This window comes from Amphiprion ocellaris, chromosome 2 (genome assembly GCF_022539595.1).
Source record: "Amphiprion ocellaris isolate individual 3 ecotype Okinawa chromosome 2, ASM2253959v1, whole genome shotgun sequence".
In the NCBI taxonomy this organism is placed as follows: Eukaryota; Metazoa; Chordata; class Actinopteri; family Pomacentridae; genus Amphiprion; species Amphiprion ocellaris.
In genome coordinates this window covers 22,900,484-22,923,821 of record NC_072767.1, presented here as the reverse complement: position 1 = coordinate 22,923,821, position 23,338 = coordinate 22,900,484, and the positions used below count along the sequence as shown (strand labels likewise).

The 23,338-nt window shown below is 36.8% G+C and overlaps 1 protein-coding gene and 1 long non-coding RNA gene across 3 annotated transcripts; one reads left to right on the top strand and one right to left on the bottom strand.

The window, feature by feature from the left end:
- The first annotated feature begins 6,201 nt into the window (after positions 1-6,201).
- Positions 6,202-15,808, top strand: LOC111574058 (uncharacterized). 2 transcript variants are annotated; one of them, XR_008599779.1, is made up of 3 exons: positions 6,202-6,324; positions 6,578-6,676; positions 14,965-15,808. It is a non-coding gene; the product is annotated as an uncharacterized LOC111574058 (long non-coding RNA). The 2 variants fall into 2 exon arrangements; XR_008599780.1 differs by lacking the exon at positions 14,965-15,808 and adding an exon at positions 11,244-11,664.
- Positions 15,809-18,145: 2,337 nt separating this feature from the next.
- Positions 18,146-22,143, bottom strand: lsm4 (LSM4 homolog, U6 small nuclear RNA and mRNA degradation associated). Its single transcript, XM_023278414.3, has 5 exons — positions 22,023-22,143; positions 21,403-21,444; positions 20,837-20,935; positions 19,646-19,826; positions 18,146-19,047 (listed from the first exon to the last, which is right to left on the bottom strand). Exons 1-5 carry the CDS (start codon positions 22,023-22,025, stop codon positions 18,926-18,928), a joined length of 447 nt encoding a protein of 148 aa, XP_023134182.1. The 5' UTR covers positions 22,026-22,143; the 3' UTR covers positions 18,146-18,925.
- Between the last annotated feature and the right edge of the window lie 1,195 nt (positions 22,144-23,338).

The following is a 23,338-nucleotide window of genomic DNA, read 5'->3' as shown; positions in this document are numbered from 1 at the left end:
TGGATGGGAACAACTGTAAATGACACTATATGTCTTTGTGGTCAAAATTGATGTTTTCTTAGAAAAGACGCTTCACTTCTGTTTTTATGTCCTCACCCCAGACACTTGCTGTATTTCTGGACATCAGAATTAGGAGAAGTTGAATCTGAAACTGGTTTGATTTCAACATTTCCTCTAGTCAGAGAACACTTTCGTAGTTTTGGTTGTGAGTTTAATCTGGTCTCACACGCAACGAAAACAATGATTGCAATTTGTGCATTTCCATTCAAGAGTTTCCTTTTTATTTTCTACTCTCACTTTCCAGTTTTAAATTGACGAAGTAGCATCCATTTATCATTTCAATATTTTAAATTCTCTTTTTAATATTTAATGATCTGATGAAATCTAAAGGCTTCACATAATGGACGCTGTGTTCGTTTATGGTTGGCACATTTTGAAAGAGTCAGACTCTCCATCTTGCCGTGCTGACTTTAGTTATTGTAAGACTTGTGCTCCTACAATTTTAGCACAGTTTTAAACATCTCTATAACACCAGTTTGGCGTCCACAAACGCACTTCAAACTGTAGTTAATGTATTTACACATTTCCCCAGCTATTAATACATTACATCAATACAGCTGTACTGAGCATGACTTGAAGATTAATTGTTGTTTTATTGTGACGAGCCCATGGTTGTCTGCCCCCATTTTCATGTGTTGTTTTTGTTGCTTCATTAAGCTAAATAATTAATAATTAATCACTATAGAAACCAAACATGATGGAATAATGGCCCTTGTTTCCTTAATTACCAGTTGTCTGGCTTGTAAAGGGTTACACAGAGGAGGTATGTGCGTCACAGGTAGGCCTCATCTTTCACTGCAAAGCTCTGTGCGGGTGGATCACATGATGGGCCCTGTGATGTCAGATCTCTTAACACTGTGGCGGAAATGGAGGTGGGGGGAGTAAACCAACAGAGGAGAGATATTTTTGTCTAAAAGCCGTATGCCATTGTAGGGAGAGAGTGGGGGCGCTGAGCCTGCAGGCGGTAGCTGGAAAAGGATGTGCGACTATATCTCTAACACACACATTGTTTCATTTTCTTCTCTCTTTAGTTGATTACAAGCTGGTGCAAAAAATATGAGCAAAATACATTCACAAAGAGTAAAACATGATCTTTTGTTGTGAACACTAAAGTTTTGCTCCTTTTCATGGTAATTGTTAATACATTGCAATGAATTTGAAATGCATTTTGGTAAAAATAATAACCAAATTGTTAGGTCAAATAAAAATGTGTGTTTTAATCATAGTGTTTGATCAAAGCATGGCAGCTGTGTTATTCAGCTGTACTTCTATGAAACAATGACATGACACTCATAAAAACATAACATGATTCTGTTGCAGGAATGTTTTAAGAAATATCAAGGCCTTTTAGACATTTTTAGAGCATCAGACACCACACTATGTTTTTTCCCATCTGTCTTACTGCATTAGAAAGTGGTTGCAGCCAGGTGTTATACACTCAAGTCTGTCCACAAACTATAACCAAATCCTGGAACTACAAAGCTAAGAGATCATCATCACTGCATTATCTTGGAAAAATATAATTTCCTTATTCTGCTAACTTTCTGTTTTACTGTAATGCATGCCTGATGTTTAACATTTTTAAGAATGTTGCACTCCCTCCATAGAGAGGATGCCTGGCCTGTCAAGGCAGTGACAGGAGTACAGCATCTGTTTAAGGTGACTGCAGTTCAGAAAGACAGCCTTTGGTCTGTCTGCTCTTTCAGACAAAGCAGTGAGAAAGTGGAAATCCATCCCTTCAAAGATGGCAGACTCTGGAAGCTTTGCAATGTCTAAAACCAGCCTCTAGCTTTAGTTACAGTCTGCACAAACATGTCACCAGCAATAACTGCTTCGTATTTATCATGCTGATTCTTTTTATTATTTCATACTGATGGACTGTATTTTGTTGTTTGATGCAGCATGACTGTGGTTGTAATTCAGCTCCTCACTAACTCTCCTGTAATAATGATTTTTAATCATGAAAAAAAAATCTTGATTGATCACTCAGTATTGTAACCAACACAACACAGTTTCTGTCATACAAGAATGGCTAAAATATATATTTATATACATTCTTTTTAAAATAAAGACACTGATTGGAGAAATATTTCAGAGTTACATTAGAGAAAAAGTTAAGATAGTGTGCACTGTCCTCTTTGAATTGGTTAAATATACTATGATTTTAGCAATGACCTTTATTAAATGCCAAATATAAAATGTTAAACAACAAAATGTATGTTAAAGTCATAGCTTACTGACATTTCTTTTTGAATTTTTTTTCTATTTAACACCTGTTTACCACATTCAGTTCAGCAACATAAAAACAATAAATAAATGCTGAATTTATCCACACTGAAATTTGCATGGTATATGGAAACATAAAATTCAGTTTACAGTTCATGTTTGCGAATGGCTAATTACTGTAAATATTCTACATCCAATGGGCAAAAAAAGAGTGAAATTCATATTTATTCTTTAACTGACAGACAACATTTAAACTATCGAAACTGGACTTTCAGCTCCGTTTTAAATTCTCCACGTCCAGTTGCCATTGGCGAATGGTGAAACGTTTGAATTAAACAATGACTAAAGAATTGATTGTCTTGCTTTAGATGTAGACACATTTCACTAGATGAGTGACAACTTTGTGACTAATGCACTCATCAAGACGTATCCTCTGGGGAACCTGAATATCAAGGCTCATAGTAAAGTATATCAGATAGCATTACTCATGTAACAGTCGTACATCAATGCGTCATATCACTGCTAAAAATTTCAACATGCGTCAACATGAATACTGGAGTAAACTCAGGTCTCCAGCAACATTTTCCATCCCTGACTGTGAGTTAACGCTGCAAGTTAAGGCACAGCCTGATGAGCAGTCAGGAATGCTTGGTATCATTTGGAATGAGTTCCCTGTGCACAAAACAGCTCATTAATGCTTCATACTGTATTGAGCAACACGTGATTGATGTGTGGTTTGTGCTTAAGGCATAATTTGAGATTAATGGAGAAGAGCTGAGGAGAGCAGATTTGAGTTTATTGAAAGCTTTAATACAAATGAGCATCTGTTTTCTGTTTCTGTGGATCTGTTGTGACGGAAGCATAAACGTAAGTGCTATGTTCCATGGGTGGAAACAGGTTTGACAAGTGAACATGAGTGTAATTAAACATGTAAGCCTGCAAGGTGATTTTACTTCAATATTGTTCACTTCATGAATGTGTGGTCTTAATCTCGGTCAACAATGTCACAGAGCCTAAATGGCTGTTATGTGACTCTGTGTGGGCATGTGTGCTCAAAAGTAACACAGATGTCAAACAAAACATTGTGGGTTCCTAGAAATTTATGCTATTAGTAGATATGGCGCTGTGACCTTGGGCCCCTTTATTGTTGTAATGTTGGTTACTGAGGAACCACAGCGTGTTAGTGTTACAGTCATTGTAAAAGTCATTAGTATATGTATTTTTAGAACAATTTTAAAGGTGTCAACATGTTTTGACTGAAGTGTGTGCCACATTATTTGAATAACACTGGCCTCCTCCCAAACTGATGTCAAAACTTTCCAAAAACTGTCAATCTAACCCTGATGTCCCTCTCGCACTGTGACAGGTGCGAAAAAATGAACAGAACTTGATCCTCTTGCATGTTTTTATTTCTTTCTTTACAGCTATTTCTGATGCGCTTTGTTTTTACAACCCAGTGCAACAATATGAATACCTTCCAGGAAAGACTTTGAATATTAAAAACTATGACTACCCCCTTTTCCTCCCACCATCACACGTGATTACTTGAAACAACTACAAATACTTTTAACTTCCGTTGCGACAACCCAACTTCATTCACCAAAACTGTATCCGTAGAAACATAAAAAAAGATCATCAAGAGCAAATCATCAAATAAATAAAATGTAATCTTTAAAAGTGTTCTGTGAATTCCGACTGAGAGCGTTGTATGGACTTTTTGCTACTCTACATTTCTCTAAAGTGACTGGGACTGGATTTTGATTGAATATGTTTATAGAGTTCACTCACTATAGGTTAATAGTTTGAGATTAGAATTAGAAATCAGGTGCAGAACAATCCTCACAAATATATGGGTGTGTAAGTATTTGTCCCACTAAGCTGCTCCACTGAGCCTAATGACGTAGTTTCAAAGTGTAGGTGAAGTTCCACACTCACAGCAGACGTAGGAACACTCATGTATGAGAACATGTGTGCGTGTGTGTCTGTGTGTGTGTCTATGTGTGTGTGTGTGCAAAGGTGGTTCGTGCAAAACTCACCTGTACCCACACAAACACACACCGTCAATTTCAGACACAAAACCACAAAACCTCAGCGGCCTACACCTTTGCTTGATAATGCATTAGCTGTTGTAGAAAACTGGAGAAAAACGTGCCGTGTTTGATATTTTTTCCACAGCATGTTACTGTTACAGTAGTGTAGGTTTTCTGGTATGAGGGAACATTACAGTCTAATGTTAACCCACATTTACAATTTTTTGTGTCATGTTTACCGAAAGTTCTCAGTTGTCAGTTCAACCATGTGAATTCATTTAATAGTCTACTACATCTAAATTATTCTGCTAGATCAGTATGTAATTGCATATGTTAGTTTTATACTACTTATTATTCTGTCTTTGTCCTCACCAAACTTTTAATAAGTCTGTAGTGTTCATTTTTCTTACCTCTTGCTATTTTAAAAAAAGGTTTTAAAGACTTTGTTGTTGTATTTTTATCTACAACAGTAGGAAAATAACACAGAATTAAAAATATTTATATTTTATCCAGTAGAAACCAGTGGGCCCAACATCACTGCTTTTCTGCAAAGTCCCTCATTAACCTCAGTTGGAGGTTTCCATCCATTTTCCAGCTCAAATATGAAACTGAAAAATGCAAATTACATTTTGTGGGGAAAAAAAATTTACTACTGTCTCATCAAGATGGAGGTCATAGTTTTCCCGCTAAAACATAAGTTTGATTTTGGCCATACATATGCCTTTATAGATGTCTTGATTATGTTAAAAGATATTTGAAGCCTTTGCAGTAAACGTGGGCGGGAGGACAACGGGCTGATGTACCGCATCTGAACAGAAACTCTGCTGCTGCTGGTGCTGCTGCTGCTGCTGCTCAGTGGTGCAGTGGCTCCATGGTTCCTTCTTGTTACCTCACAGCAAGAAAGTACTAGATTTAAACATTGGTCTCATGTGGTTTTCTCGTGTGTTCACAGACACATAAGTCAGGTGCTATAAATACTCCAAACTGCCCATAAGGTTACATGTGTGGACAACAGACACAGATGTATCATACTGTATCAACTGTAATGCAGATTAACATTGAAATTTAGATGTTTCAGGATTGTTTTATCACTTCAATGTATGCATGATGGAGGTATCATTTCTAGTTTACTTGCAGTATAGTGGTGTTGATTAGAAGCCTACTATTGTTTTTCCCTTTTAATCAATAGTCTGTGTAAAAATACACTTTGCCTAGTGTGTGTGTCTATTCTGATGTCTGTCCAGGTCTTTACAGCCGTGATTAAGTCATGTGGCTCAGGTCTTGTTACAAACAAAAATGTGTTGGTGACACCTGGAAGTGGCTGAACATCTTCTCACTCACATTCTTCACGTGTTCACATTCTCTAATTTTGACATTTTGATCATCTATACTGTAAATCTCTTGTTTTCCTCTACACCCAAGCCAAGACAAATTTGTGGTATTTGTAAACATGCCTTTTCATTCAGAATTACTCATACCAAATCTGGACAAGTCACTATTTTTTGTTTGTTTTCTTGGTTTTAAGGGGGAAAAAGTTATTATAGCTGTTCTGGCTCTTTCAAGCTCATGGAGACACTGTTCTGTGGGGTCAAGTTAATTAATGAATATTACTAAGATGTGGCACAAAGAGTGTAGCTGACATTCACATACACAAAGTGATAATAGAAAATCCAACATCTTTGAATTTATTTATTTTTTTTTGTTGTGCCATTGTTGCTTGATTTAAAAAAAAAAAAACATTATTACTTATTTAGTCACATTCATCAAAAAATTCGTCTACCACATCATAACATAAAAAGTCTACAATATGTAATTTTATATGTCAGTACTTTAGTATTTTCTGTCCATGTCCAAAACCGGAAGAGAATTCTTTACCGGTTATCTCACCGGAGTCACTTGGAAAGATGGCGGACCGTAGCAGGCAGAATATTTCAAACGACGCACATTTCAGGAGGCACAAACTGCTGCTAGATTAGCGCCCGTTCATCACCAGTTACTGTATATCCAGGTATTTATAATTTTTATTCTACACTTTTGTTTATCGTTATTTTTTCGATATATACGTGTTAGCTAGCTGCTTAAATTGGATGTTACACCAACCGGGTTATTTACGTTACAGTTGTTAGCTAGCCGTTGCGGTAGTTAGCTAGCTCCTTTTAGCTGTTTGCTTCAAGTCGCGTGCTATGCTAAAACAGGGTTTGGTCCGTTAATAAGGATGTAAAAAAGTTATATATATATATATATATATCTGTTCTACCTAGGTATTTTGAAGAAGTCGTCGGGTGAGTGATTACCGCCTCCTGCAATGTGAACTCCCACTGTAGGATTAAACAGACCCGCACTTGACAGTCCAAGTCCAGGTTGGTGCAGAAAGACCTCAACAGGAAAGCAGCCGCACATAAACACTTTAAACTACATTAAACAGTATGAGTTCATGTATATATTGCTGTGTTGAAAGCAGCATATGTGTTTACAATACATATTTGTTCTGCACATAACATATTTCACATTTCACAGTTTACTTTTATGTAATTTGTGGTACTAACATAACATTTTTAGCACCATCTGTCAGCACTGAAACCTACACCTTCCTGTTCTTTCTTATCTTATTGTTAATGTGACAGATGTGCCACAGCTACGCTGAACTATTGACTGTATATAATCAGCTCAAACCTGTACGACCTAAGCTGTACAGCTGCCATGAACAACAATTTTTCTATTTTGCATATTAATTGATTTACATGATTAACTTTCCTCTTAAAAAAAGCTAAATGACTATTTTGTTTAAGTTATTAACAAAGTTAATGGCATTGTATAATTAGAGCATATTTGGAACTTCAAAATTCGGTTCACATATGAAAGGCAAAACTACAGGATTAAACAGGGACTCTACCATGCTAAAAATAAACAATACTTAATTATTGTCAGTCAGTAGTGCCAGTCCAAAAGAAATCCAACTGTGTATCAAACCCCTTAACAAAGTGGAAAAGTCTTTATATTTCACAACGTCCAACACAGATGTGGTGAATATTATTACAGAACAGGTAATGTAGCTCCCATTTTTTCTTATGGTGCAATTGTTTTCTAAGTTTGGGAGTAGTTTTGAAATTTATGATAGTATGCTCACAACACGAACATCTTTAACTTATGTGCATTGTGAGTTTTGGAGACAGCGCTGTGGTTTGCAAAATCTGGCTTTTAGTGGTGCATCACAGCAGCTCAGAAGTGATTGCTGGGTAACATGTAGTCATAATGACCGTGTTTCAGTCACTATTTTATACTCGTTCTGTTGTCTGACAACAGAGACAGACTTATGTATATACAAATGAGAGCAGCTGTTTTTGGGAATTTGGCTGTACATACATTGTATCCAAGCCCATGTATGATGTAGCTGTGGTTCTTGTGGTAATCCATTGAAAATATTTTGCACAAAATCTTGACTAGTCATTTGTTAAGATTGTCTGGTTGTGTACTTAGTAACAGTAAAATGTCTACATGTGATTTTACCATATTTGCAACAATAATGCAACTAAGACTTATAACATTAGGTTGTAGTTGATTTTTTTGGCACAATTAAAATGAAGCGTGATATGATGACCTCCAGCTTGCTTTGGCCTAGTTTAGCTCCTGAGTGTATGCAGTAAGTTGTGCGTACACATTAAAAACATTAGACACACACTCTGTTAAGAAATCAACACACGCATCTCCACATGAAATAAATTGACTAATTATTTTGCATCCTGCATATTCTTGATTTGCATTTGTGTGTTTTGTAGCTTTGTAAATTTTTATCAACCAATTCAGCTTTCTTTTTTGTGCAATTCAGTATGCCGGTTCCACTTCTAGAAGCAACAATACACTGCAAAGAATATGCGTTGTCTCCTGGTTTCAAAATGACCAGTCAGTAGCCTGTGGGCGATGTCATGCTGACTTCCTTCAGTTATCTTTCCTGGCACAGCAGGCGACTATTTGCAAGGGCAAGTTCCCTTTAGCAAAACGCTGAACCAGTACCAGAGGTTGGTACTCTTGGGTGACCACTGACCTCTGACCATCTTCTGGAGGGTGAACACTGTGTGATATTTCCCTCTGGTGATACAGTAATATAGATGAAACGGCATAGATACTAAAACAAAATTACTCAAAGTCTCCACAAGTTCTGCCATGTCAACTCAAGTGAAAAAAATATGCCTTGGAACGAACAGCATTTGTGAGAGATGAATGGACAGAGAGAGCTGCAGAGCGTGGGGAGAATGTTTCCTGGCAGGCTTGGATTAGATGCACTTCCATAAATATATTGGGCAGCTTGGTATACTTTGTGCCCACTGGTAAAAATAGGCCTTCTTCCCAAGGGAAGTGATGACGTCTGCAGCCTGCCTGCATCACCAGTCGCAAGTCGGCTTCTTCCTTGTACTGGAAGAGCAAAGTGTGGGGGGAGCATCAATGATCACCATGGCAACACTTGCAGAGTGACGCAGGTAAAAGCAATAGAAAGGAAGAGAGGTAGTGATTGGCTGGCAACTGCAGTGGTGTATGTATGTATGTGGACGAGTTGTGTGGGTGGTAGAGAAGAGGAGGAGGACTGAGTAGCCCAGCACTGAGATTAGCCCCACACCCCCAACACACACAGACACACACAATCCAAGCCTGTTAGCACGGTCAGCAATTCAGCCTAGCAATGGGATGATATGATTTAGCACGCTTCTTTAGCACTGACTTCAGAGGCAGTGAAAAATAGTGTTATTTTCCTCCCTCACAAATGCCATCTTGGTTATTATGCATGCATGCATTTTGGGAGGAAAATATTTTCCACATTCCCCTCACATGCACTCAAATTATAAATTCTTCCCTCTATTCATATTTCTACTGCAGTATCTTTCAGATGTCTCTCATCATTTACAGCTTTTACAACAGTACAGCAGTGCTTTTACCTTTGGCCTCAGTAATAAAATTATAGTTTAATTTATACATTTAAGTCACCAAAAAAAAGTAAACATTTTGACCTTAGCAAAAATGTGGAAATTTCATGTTATATTCTCTTCATTTTAGACTCTTTGTTTATGCTTCTCTGAAAAGCTTATCAGTTTGCAATGCAGCTGCAGGGTGCAGAACTGTTTAAAGGTGAAGGTGTGGGACTTTGGCAATGGAAAGTCATTCCTATTTTATCACCAGACCTGGCAGTTCTTGGACTCTTGGCACACAAACCCTCTATTGATAAAATCAAAGATCAAACGACACTACACTACATTTTTGTATTCTACAGCTTATTCTAATTATGTGTGGAATGTTTTTTTTAGAACCAGTTTAAAGTCTAACTTTAATTTTTGACAGGGTCTTTCAGTTTAAGAGTTTTAGTTTAATCAATATTACCACCTAGTGGCCAAAAATCAAACTGTCTTTGTGTGTTTGTGATTTATCTGAAATGGCATCATGTATCACCAAACATTGTTAATATAACATTAGCATTAATGATAATGATGACAAGTCTTTATCTAGACATAGCAGTAAAATTATGTACGGTTTCTCAACATTAATTGAAATAATGCTTCATTGCTTTGTGGTATTATGTTACAGAAGGTTTTCTGTGAAGAAAAGGATTGTATTTCAGCCAAGGATTTTCTACACTTAATCCCAAAATCGCTGTACTTTAGATGAGCTGGTCTTAAGTCTGCTGTAAAAAGATAAAGCTAGAGAGACGTATTTTTGAGTAAATTCAATTTGATGAAGACTCAAAAAGCTTAGTGTATCCTACAATGGATGACAGTGATTCTGTAGAGCACAACATTAGTTTATTAAAAGAAAGTTACTCAGCAGTCACACACCCATTTATGTAAATGAAAATGAAAGCAAATTCATGACCCCAGTTATTTCTGCCATCAGCAAACATTTTCAGTGTCGACCATGTGACAATCAAAGCAAACAAGGTAGGTTATTTGGCAGTTTAATTAATCTTACTCATGACAGTAATACATACAATAGGATATGCTGAAGACTCAAATGTCATGTTTGTAATACTAAACATGAGGTTGGTAATACTGAAAGGTCATTTTGTATTATGTATACATATTTTCTTGTTTTTAAAAAAAAAAATAATCCTATTAGGTCTGCACTATCTGTAGACACCACAGTCCTATTATCACACTTGAACTTGTTTTAAGGCACTTATCCAGGTTGTTTTCTCCTGACTAGATCCTTGCTTGTGTTGTATCTACTCTTAGATGTACGTTGCTTTGGATAAACGCATCTGCTAAATGAAATTGTAGAATTGTACTGTTGCTTACCTTTATTAATTATACTGGTATTACAATCTAATGTGGTACAGCATAAAAGTTTTTGACTCAACTGTAAAATTTGTCCTGAATTTGCGGGATTCTCTTGTCATCATGCTGCATTTTCGAGTTGAAAGATAAACACAGACAGAGAGGAAGAAGGAAGTGAAAAAACATGAGTCCACACCAGTCTTTCAAAAACATTATTGTTACTACACACATATTACAAGATGCCCTAAATTTACAGAGAACAAGAACTTTCTGAAGTTCCTTGAACTTTGCTTAAAAAGATAAAATTTAAAAATCCATGTGAGATTGTTAATTGCATCATTTCTGTGCAGATTCATCATTGACTAATTTATTAAGAACCAATCCTATGTGTGAGGGTTTTATCACTTCTTACATCATCATCATAATAATAAGTAATGATACTTTATAACTAAGACTCCCCTGCAACACAAGCTACTGTTTTTCTTAGTTGTACTTTTGGCTTAAAAGAAGGATGATTTAGCTATATTGTTTCTGAAAGACCAATTTTCTTAGACTAAACGCTGTAGTTGATTGTCCTCTTATCCCATTTGTATGTTAGACTAGCACTGACATATTTACTGTCATTAGGTATATGAAGCTAACATGTCACATAACATTTGTTTTCAAACAGATGTGACCTCCTCAGCACATCAACCGTCCGTCACAACTGAGGAGAAGAATCAAAAGAATCAAGACCAGTTTAAAAAAAATATTAAAGAGACTCAAGAAAGCATTGCCCAAACAAAGGTGAAAAAGATAAACGGTTACTGTATTGTCAGAATTGTCCTGTTTATTTAAGCAGTAAGATTCCATTAATTTATCTGGTAATATTTAGAATAATAAAAAAATAATTTAAAAAAGTAGCAATAGAAAAAGCATTTTTGTGGTGATCTTTCAGTCACAAGGACATTTTTCTGTGCTAAGATTATGTATGGCAGTAACCAAGCTAATAAAAACAGGACAAGAAGTTTCTGGAGATGTTCCCACTTCAACCTGCAGGGTGACCTACGTAAGACAATGTGGCAACTTTTCCATTTTACATAGTTATGATGTGACCACATCAGCTCATCAGCCGTCAGTCACAACTGAGGAGAAGAATCAAAAGAATTATGACCAGGTTCAAAAAGATGTTAAAGAGAATATTTTTAAGCTAACTGTAGATTTTTTCAGGAGCAGACGGCCAGTGATAACTTAAAATCAGCCAGAGATGTAGATAACACAACCAGCCCAGCCACAGTGGACACCAGAACCACATCCTCATCCCTCCAGCAGACACTGCCAGATTGTAGTTTAGCTGCTACCTCACAAATCACAAAGATATTATGTACAGAGGAAGAAAGGCTGTCTGCTACGGCTCCTGACAGCAGTTCTCAAACTGCAGCGAGTCAACTTCTGAATTGAACCTGTCTGTTTCCACAACACCATCCTCTCCTACACCTCCCAGTGGCAAAGTGACAGAGCTACAGACAGAACCACCACCAGATCTGAGTACAGAGGGCAGCCCAGATGCACTGCAAATTGACCTTTTCCCGGGATAATAGTCCTAAGTAAGTAGTAAATCTAAGTTTAATATCTTTAAATCACTGTTATCTGAAGGCATTGTGTCTAAGGAGACAAATGTTATAATGGCTCCAAACAAAGAGCCAACAATTTCGATCTGATGTACTGGCTTTTTCACACAACAGTCGTGTACCTAATGTGTGTACTGTACTTTACCTAGATACATATCCATTTGGTTGTATTTAACTTGTTTATTTAACAGAGATGTGCAGGATAAAGCACATAAAAGTTCATATAAAGTAATACACAAACAAAACGGTGCTAAAACCAACAGGTGATACTTCTGCAAACTATGACTTTGTGGGACAGAAACTTTCGGCTTTCTTTCCTATCTCTGCCTGATCAAATACAAGTCTTAACTGCTTGTCAGTACAAGAACTGCTTTAAACACATTTCTCACAATGTCTGATAAATCATGGCACCGTCAGCTTCTTCACCTTTAATTTGCACTTTGCCTGCAGAGATGTGACCTGAGGCCTATTTCTAATCTAAATCTCTTATTGTGTTATATTTAATTTAATATTTTAATCTGTCACAAGGGTTTTACCATTTTTCAAAAAAGCAGTTGTACAAATGATGGTTCCTACAGTCACATGTTCAAAACATTTTATGCACGTATACGTATGGTATTGACTACGTAAAAGTTTTTAAGAGAAACTTGTCTCGTCCTTTGACCAATTGGGAACATTTGAATGTGTCTCTGTTTCACTCAACTTGTATGGGAAGTCCTTTAAAATTAATGATAGAATTTCACTGCAGACATTACTGGCTTAAATCCATAATTCAAAGTTTCATCGTACATTAAACACATCTGCCCCCAAATTGCATGAGATAATCAGGAATGTAAAATCGCATTAATGAATGATACAACTACCAATTCCTCAGTAAATTAATTTATACAGTGACATCCACTTATTCTATAATAGTAAAAGCAACATTTTGGGTAATAGAAATAAAATAGAGCAGAGAACCAATATACAACATGTTGGGCCTCTACAGCTAAATTAATTTGGACCTAATAAAAAAACTTTGCCCTAAAACAACGACTACTTTCCAATGATTTATTAATAGTAATTTCCAGAATATATCAATTTACTGATCAGTTATTCAGATGCTCAAATCTGAATAAATCTGAAAAAGATGCCACTGACAGAAGACGACAAAATCAAGCTTAAAGGCTTCATTTCCGAGGGAAATGTGGACCAATGGCTGCTTGAGATGCACGAGTTCCTCCTGTTGGTTCTAGGCCGCCTGCGAGCTACAGACAACTACAGTCCATCCTGGAGGTAAACCTGTTGCAGAGTTTCATAATACAATTGCTCCCCCTGTAGACTTAATGTAGTACCATCCATCCATCTATTATCTATACACCACTTTATCCTCATTCGGGTCGCAGAGGGCTAGAGTCTATCCCAGCTGACTCAAGGTGAAGGCAGGGGACACCCTGGATAATTCACCAGTCTATGACAGGGCTACATATAGAGACAAACAATCACACTCACATTCACACCTACAGACTATTTAGAATTATTAATTAACATCACCATGTTTTTGGACTGTGGGAGGAAGTTGGAGCACCAGGTAGAAAACCCACATATGCACAGGGACAACATGCAAACTCCATGCAGAAAGATCCCAGACCCAGGCCAGGGCACGAACTGGGAATCTTCTAGCTGCGAGGTGATGGTGCTAACCACTGAGCCACTGTGCAGCCCTTACTGTAGTACCTGTGAGAAGAAATGCAACAGTATAAACTCATTGTGTGCATAAACTTGCTATTTATTATTATAATGGAGATCCCAAAGACAACAAAGCTGTCAGGCTGAATGTTGGACAAATAGCCAACACCAGTTGTTGGATTATGTTCATTTTGTCGTTTCTTACTATAGAATAGCGTTACTGTTAAATCAACAACTAAATAAGGAAAGTATGGTTTTACCTTGCTGACATCTTTCGACTACGTCTGCAGTCTTCTTCAGAGTATCTGAAACGCATCCAACTATAATTGTGGACTTTGTTGCTCTGAATACTTCACCTGCTCTGGTTGAAAAGGCCTGTGATTGATTATAGTCTCGTACCACAGGCTAGATTTTCTAACGACTGAAAACAGATCTTAGAGGAGGAGTAGAAGTCGGGTTTCTTCTGAGACCACTGGAGCTACACAGTGCTAAAAGTTTAGTGGGGAATTTTAGTCTCATTTTATCTTCTAGCAACCCTCCTCTCTCCTTGCTGTACTCATAGATAGGAACTGAGAAATCCTTACTTTGTTGAGGCACTCAGACTGATTTCTGAGTTACAGACAGAAGAAGAAACGAGATGAGCTCATCATGATGACCTCATGCATTTCAGGAACAAGGAAGAGCTTTCTTGTTTAGTCTTTAATGTTTATGCCACTGCCCTCTGCTGACTGGCATCTGCTGCTTGTGATCATCCTGGTCTGCGCTTGAGCAAATATGTGACCGTCTTAATAAAATATCAGAGGAATATGGAGGAATAGGAGGAAATGGGACTTCCTTCTACAGCAGTCTGATAAACATCGATCTGTTTAAATATCACATCAAAAATTAAATCAAGAATTTGTCCAGTTACAGTTTCTAATTGCTGCTCTCTTCTAAATGTGTTTAGTTCCTCTATTGTATAATTAAATACCAGAAATCTTCCTTCAGTGTAAAACCTGGTAAACAATGGCCTGGTGCTGAATGTCTTTTATATAGTTGGTTTAAGTTTTTGTTGTAAATAATGGTATAAGCAACAGTAATGTGTTAAAATTCACATCATCTCTTTCTTTGCAGTGTGAAAGAGACGGTGGCTGCCTACATGGACCGTAAAGAAGTGGAGGTGCCGCGTTGCGTTGAAGAAAACTTCCCTGAAAACCTGCAGCTCTCCCAGATTGTGGAAACCTGGAAGTACGCCGTCACAGCCAAGCAGGACTGGATGATGGAGGGCTGAACTGAGTTTATAGAGGTTTTAGTCTAAATGCTGTGTTATCATGAAACCTTTTAGAGCCAAAGGAAGATTTTACTTTTGTTTCTGCTTTTCTTGATAATTCTATAATCATGTTTGTCTTTTAGGCTCAGGAAAATCAACAAAGCACAGCATCATGAGTGAGCATTTATTACTTTTCATCAATGTAGAAAACATTTAGCTGAATCATATTCAGTAGTAGAAATTCTGGCGATCTACTAAAAACAAGGTGTTTGACTTTGACCAGGATTTCCTGTTTGTATTTTTACTGTTACAACCAAAATCTGACTATTTGGTTAAAAAGAAAAAATAAAATCTGCACGGTGGTACGATGAAGTACAGGGAAAAGTCTAACGGCACATTTTGCTTCTTTTTCTTTTTTTCAAACACTTCAAAGTTCTGTGTTTAGCTGCATTGCTGTTCATGTTCATTTATCTTTGACTTATCAAATTGTTATGCGTTTTTGTTGAGACATTTGGGATCAGTGACTCTAGAAACATTGAATACAAGTCTTTGAGTTTATAGAGAATTTAGTAATCAGTTTATCTTGGATCATATGTTGTAGAAACCAAAGGACAATTTCACTTTTTATTCTTATTTTTATGTTTGAAATTTCAGTGGGTTTTTTTTTTTTGTTTGTTTATTCATCTGAGCGTTATTTAGTAAAAAAAAAAAAATCTCAGGATCAGGATTTGTTTGATATTTATAAGCATTTACTTTATGATTGTTTTATATACATTTAAAGATATTGTTTACATTTATTTACGAACAAAATCTAATTATTCAGATTAATGAATCAGAACGATGGTACAATAATCTGATACAGAAGAAAAAATTGAATAAATTAACTGTAATGTAATGTAAGTTCTGCATTTTATTTTCATTTTTCTTCCAAATAACTTTGTTTTGTTAGTTGTTTATTTGGTTTGAAATAAGAGATGATGTTCATTTAGCGTTGATTTTGTTTGTTTGTTGAATCTGGTCATGTTTGGGACCAATGACTCCAGAAACATTCATGTAAGTGTCTGTGAGTTTAAAGAGAATTCAGTTATCATTTTGGATATCAAAAATATATTTAGCTTTTTTTTTTTTTTTTTTGTTGTTGTTTTCTGTGATGATTATGTGCTAGAGATTTAAAAACAAAACTTTTGGCTCAGGAAAAACAGTTAAGCACAGCAAAGTAGATTTAACACAAGTGCCTGATGCATTTGTCAAGAGTGAGCTGCTTAGGAACATTTTATTAATATATTAAAGATTAATCTGTGTCTTATTCAGTAGAAAATCTCAGGATTTACTTCGCACATATGTTGTTTGACAAGGATTTACTGTGTGACTGTTTATGTACATTTAAAGACAATGCTTACGTTGTCTTGAGGTTTATTTTTCTTTTTGCCACCACGATCTAATTACTAGGTTAATGAATCTGCATGGTGGTACGATAAACTAGTACAGGGGAAAAGTAATACTGCAGATTTTGCTTTCTTTTTTTCATTTTTTGTTCACTTTGAAGTATTTTGTTTAGTTGCACTGATGTGAATGATATGTTTGCAAAAGAAAATCACTGCTGTGAATTAAAAGACGATGCCATTTGGCTTTGGAAACGTGGATGAAAGTGTGAGTTTATATCAGTTTATCTCTGAAGATATGTTAGAAACCAAAAGAGGATTTAACTTTATTATTTTTGGTGCAGGATTTTACAGATTTTTCTGATAATTATGTATGAAGAAGAAAAAGCAATAAAATCTGCTTTCGTACTGGTTGATTGCCAAAAATCTGATTTAGCGTAAAACTACAAAACAACTTGCCTGTTAGAATGTTGCACTGAATGGTTTTTTTTCATCATTAAATGATCATTAAATTTGGGAAAGTTACATATGTGTAATTTCTACTGTTTAAGGAATCAATTTATATCTGTGCATATGGTCTGAGATAGAGTTCTGTGACAATCGGCGTACCTGTCTGTTTATCTTTCTGAAACATTACTCAAAAATGGAGTAACAGATTTGGATGAAATTTTCAGGGAAGGTCAGAAATGACACAAGAACCACCTCATTAGATTCTGGCAATGATTCGACTAATAGTCTGGATCCATGGATTTGTTAAAGATTTCTATATCATTGTGAGATAGCGGCACAGCCTCACTGTAACTATGACAAGTGAACACTACGTCAGCTGCCTGTTGATGATCACGATTGTGATCCTACTACAAATCCACCACTGCAGACTTATTGGCATTTATCCATTTGAAATGATACAAGGAACAATTGATTAAATTATGAGGGTGTTTCCGAGTCCCATCAATTCCCGCTTCCGCTACATATTTAGGGCATGCAATTCAGTATCTGTACATAACGTACACATGCATAACACACGCCTGTGCTCAGCGCAAGGTCATTTTGTTTGTGGGTAAACGTTGCTGTGATTTCTGCCACGATTTTATTTCAAGATTTCAGCCGTTGGAAATGATGCCACTGAGCAGGCTTGGTGGAGTACTGTACTCTGAGTGCTTTTGTTGTTTACGGTCCATGCAAACATCTTTCTTAAACTAATTTCTAGCCTTGTTGTTATTAACATAAAAATCCTTCATTGCTGATTCTTGACTAGAGAGGAACGATTAATTGATTTCAAATCATAATGGAGATTTGAAACTGAATTGAAAAGGTTTTTGTTTGGGATAAACATTTTGCAGCGTGTTTGAGAATTTAAACTATCATGGTGATGTCCTCTTTGATTCACACGCTTGATTGTGTTTGAAATCTATTGCACAATATGAAACTGAAGCTTGACTGCAAATCAAGTTGCAATGAGATATTTCTACAAAATCATTCAGCCCCATTCTAGACTGAAGTCAAAATTAACAGTCTCTAGAATTTAAAGGACCCTCGAACTTCAAGTGTAGCAGTAAACTGCAATTTGATTCCCGACTATTTTGACCAACAAGTCGAGAAACGGAAAGCTGAGGTTCAATCTTTAGATTTTCAAGGACTGTTTCTGAATAAATACAACCGATTTAACAAAAGGTGTTTTATTCTCATGTTCTCATGTAAATAAATTACAATATCGTCTTTTGTTACAAAAATAAAATGAAACCCAACCAACACGACGTATGCTGGACTTATCCTTTTCAGACTTAAGAATATGAGAATCTTTTTTTCTAGAAATCCTAATTATCATCATGTGTTGTCTTACAAATGCCTTAACAAAAGTGTTCATTTTCAAGAACCAAAACTTTGTCTCCTTGTTGTCCGTCTACTGTTCTCCTGCTGTGCTCAGATTGTACAGCACAGCAAACCACAGAACGTCACAAACAACACAAGAATGAAGAGCAAACTAAAAAAACAATAATCATGCAGCAGAAGCTGGGGCTGGGTGCTTTCTACGCTGAAAACTACAAATTAAACAACCATGAGAAATAACCTAAAACACTAGTTCCAGTGTAGCAACAGATGGAAACCTGATTTGGGAAAAGAAAATATGGTTTATGATCCAAAATGGTTTTGCTGTTATGATGCATACATTTATACTAAAGGAGAAACCTGCCATCTCTGACTGATAAACTGGCATATGGTCATAAAAAAAAAGGTTAATATCAACTTCCAGATTCTAAAAAACAAAATTCAGTGCAAAAGCACATCTTCTCTCTATGCTTCCCAGTGTGGCTCCTGCAACGATCAGTCCCAACAAACATCACAGCAGAAAGAAACACCAGAGTTCACTTTTATCTTCATGTACTGAAGGAGGAATCGGTCTGATTAACAGGATGTGTAGTAAAATGTGCATCGTCGTCTGTCAGTGCTGGTTCTTCATTCCTGGTGGTTTGCCTGGTTTCTTATCCGGCTGCTGCTGCTGCTGCTGTTGCTGCTGGCCCCGACCAGGACCGGTCATCCCTCGACCACGGCCTCCAAACAGACCTACGTTTAGGAGGCAAAGAAGAAAAGAGTCATTTCTGCTGGCTCCGATGACAACATTGTTACGGTGAAAAAAATACACAGATTCTTGGTATTTAAAGTCCAACATTTTTTAAAAAACAAGTTGACAAAGTTGCTAATTTTTGGTGTATATAATTGCACACAAAAAAAATTGTAATAATTTAACAGTCACACAAATCATTTTTCTTGAGCACAATGATCCTGTCAGCAAATAAACATGCGCCTCATATCTATTAATTTTACATCTGTACAAATTCAAATGACGTTTTGATACAAAGCAGACAAATTCCTGAAAATACTGTACAAATTAGAGCTGTGGGACCAGCCTGAAAGCATCCCATGCAGTTAAAAATGTTTTTTTAAATCAACCCTTTAAAATGTCAAAGCTTCTTTCACTCAGATTTTTTTAATAATATGTTGTTGGCTAAATTTGTCTTATACAATTTTAAAGTCTTTTAGAGTGAGTGAAAAAACATCTGCCTTTATCTAACTGGCATGTGTTTTTCAATTCTGTTGTTCACACACCTCATTCACACCTGATATGAGTGCAGGCGAAACGACACAAGCTGCTTCCACTAACCTCGGCCGGCTCCTCCTCTGCCTTTGCCCTGCTGTTTGTTCTGCTGGGCGCCTCCACGTCCGCGGCCCTTCGACACCACCTCCTCCTTCACCATGTCGATGATCTCATCGGGGATTCGCAGATATTTGATGGTGCTTCCTCGGATGTAGCACTCAGGCATCCTCCAGAACTTATCTCCATCCTGTGAGAGGGGAGTGGGGGTGTTAACACATCCCATCTGCTCAACTATTTACTCATCACTTAAAATCCTTTTGCATACGAGATGCTGAGGAAAAACTCACAAGTACATTGAACTAAAGCCCTGAGAACATCAGTGCTTAAGGAATCAAGTAACTGCTGTACTGAACATTACCAGAAGTATTTATTAGGACTGAATAATTTGGAGAAAATATCTAATTGCTATTATATCATTTTTTAAACGTGAAGCTTCAGTTCAAAATTCTCTGCATAAATGATTTAAAACATGTAATAGAGCACCATCACATGATATCAGACATGGAAGATGGAATTTCTTAAAACACGGAAATTCTGCGATGTGGTTATTAAATAAGAAACTGCTTACATTAGTTAAACCACAGCCTCCATGTACATAACACAGGGTAAACATTGATCAAACATAAAACAACCTCTGAAAGTTAGAATTTGCTCCAATTAAAAACTGAATCCCAGGATTGGCCTTTAATAGCCACACCTTGTACATTGTAAAATGAAGCATTTCTGATTTGCTGATTGCACTGTTTCAAATGCTTTTTATTAAACAATACTGCTAATTTATTTAGAAAAAAAAATATAACATTTTACGGTCACAGCTGGTCAAATGAAAAGACTTTGTGTCTAAAAGTTTGATAAATGGTTTACTTTTGACTAAGCAGTCTGCATACAGCCCTTTAGGTACTGATACCTTATGGACGTTTAGTTAAATGAATTATGAATAAAAGTCAGCACTAACCATAAGGCATTAAAAAAAAGACTCGCAGCCAGTGTAAGTTAAGCATCTTGCATTTGAAAATGTGTATTTTCAGTTGGACAAAAACCACTTCCTGCATTTTTTTAAATACAGTAAATGTGCATAAGTACTGCAGGATACTCTCCACGTGAACACTGGACCACATAGATGTCTGCTTTGCCTTTGTTATTGTTTATCTACGGTTTTAATGGCTGCAGTGAAGTGGGAGCAGAGCTCAGCTTTACCCTGGAGGTGCAGATGACTTCTCTAAGGTTGATGTTCATCCAGTTATCACAGCTGACCAGGTGGCCGTTGTACGTCTCTCCATTCTTCAGCTCCACCAGCTGAAGAGAGAAATGACAGGACAGGAGTTATAATACCAGACAAGACAAACACACTGAACTTCAGGTGTCTAATTGTGCAACTTTACAGGTTAGCCAAGACTGAACACAGTCTATCAAATTAATATTAAACAACAGCGGCACAAAGAACAAGAAAAACCGAATGCCAAAGTCTGAGTAACTGCTCACAAGTCGTTAAAAAGTGATAAAAAGACGAATCAAATGTCTGCTTACAATGTTACAATCACGCAAGGTTGCTTACGTTACCAAGTATAACATAAAATCAGGTACCTTGGGTAATGTTTACTGCTTTCAGTCTATGAGCAGTCTTAAAAAATTACTTTCTCTTTCAGTACCTACACATCACTCATACTGATCACCATTTCACAGCCTAACATATCCATGATCAGTATTAAATATGTCAAGTTGCTGCCTGCACAAGCTCAGTGTGAGTTTTTTTGTCTCCTCACCATAGGATGGTTCTGGGCAGTCTTCAGCAGAGACAGGGGAAGCTGCAAAATAACAAACAGGTCACACACAGGAGGAATACACATGCAACCAACATTATTTAATCAGCTGAATGAACTTGATCACTACATATGGAGCAAGGCATCAATTAGACAGTTTTCATTCGACATACGGCTACTGTAGGCACCCTGATACACACGAGAAACCACAGATCCCCCAGGAGGGTTTTTATTTAATGTCCATCACCAGTGTTGTTAAAATTAAGTGTTATTTAATAGGTTTTCAAAGACCCGTGTTTCAGATTTGTGCCATTTATGCAACGAGTCACATTAACTATTCGTTACAACAATCGACCAGAGCTCGAAGTTAAAGTAGCTCATATCTTGAGTCCGTTCAGCACAATATAAAGCTTTTCTTTAGCTGTAGGTTAAGCCTGCTCGCATTTCATAACAACTGTTTTGATTAAACGATGTGTAATTTAGCTACTACGGCTAACATGACTTAGCTAGCAGACCGACTGTGACCCAACGCTGCTAACGCTGTTAGCATTAGCTGGATAGCAGGTATGGCGTTGTATATTAGAAAACTGTCAACTATCACAATTGAAGAGTTAAATACTGACCATTCTGAAGATGTATCTTTTCTATTTAGTGTGTTACGTTCTTCTTTGACACGGGTTTTCCCACCTACTGTTCTTCTTCGCCTTCTAATGAGCTTCCGGCGCTGCGGTGCGTCATCGCGGCTGTATTATAGGATGCTACCCTCTACTGTACAAAACATGCATCGCCGAACTTTTTTTCGTTGAATTCGTAAGATTTATTTTGCAGAGGCCCAAGTAATCAGGAGAAATTGCGTGACCTAATTTTGAATACTACTATTTGGTATATTAATCTGGAAAACTGTGATAAATCAAAGAATCATCCAAGTTGGACACTGAAAGTTTTGTAAAATGTCTTCACTACCTGTTCTTCCTACATGCCCCTTACCTTTAGGACGACCTTTATATGACACATCCCAACACTCATTTCTTCACTTTCGTCGGTATTTGGTTACAGTTTAGGAAAAATCTTCAGACCTATATTAGTAACACCTGTTCAGTAGCCAAAGCTCAAAGTCCTCAAAATCTCCCCATTACTGCAGGACTCTTTGAAAATCTGGGACTTGAAAGGTCTTTAGGAATCTATATATCTGTGGTATTTTTGCCTAATTCATCCAGTTGAAACACGAACATAATCTTGCCAACTTTCAGTTTTTTAAAAATATTTACAAATTAGAAATTTAGCTTGAGCCAATCTGGCGGAGTTCCCTTATTCATCACAAACAACCATGTTAGATGACATGCTGACTATAAATCCACTTGGAAATAGTGTGATTACTGAGTTAAAAGAGCGAATTTGTTGGATTAATTATCCTGCCTTATCTATAATTAGAGGTTATTGGAAGAGGATCTAAATGTGCAACTGGATGACGAAGCAAGAACTGTTCCTCAACTACATGTGCATAACACAGATTCTAACAATGTAAAGTTTTCCATATACTACAGAAGAACTAATCAAGATGTATCGTGATGTGAGCCCCATGTGTGCATAATTGAATGCTATTGCTTTTGTGTTGTTAACTGCTAAACAAGTATTATTTTTTAGGTGAAAAGATGAAGCACGGCCCAGTCATTAGACATGTAATGCAGTTATTTACGACCAGAGGAAGTTACATCCATTAAGACTGGATTTGCTGATTGTCCTTTATGTAAGGCTTGGCAGCTATTCATCACACATGCCAAGAACTGCAAAATGGGTCATAACATATTGAGGATGATTATGTCCGAAGCTGAATTTAATTTTGTCATTACTGTCCTTTTGTCTTCCTTTCATCCACCATTTTTGTAGTCATTTCTATTTTATTTTATTACTCACTTGTTATCTAACTGTTGTTATTTTA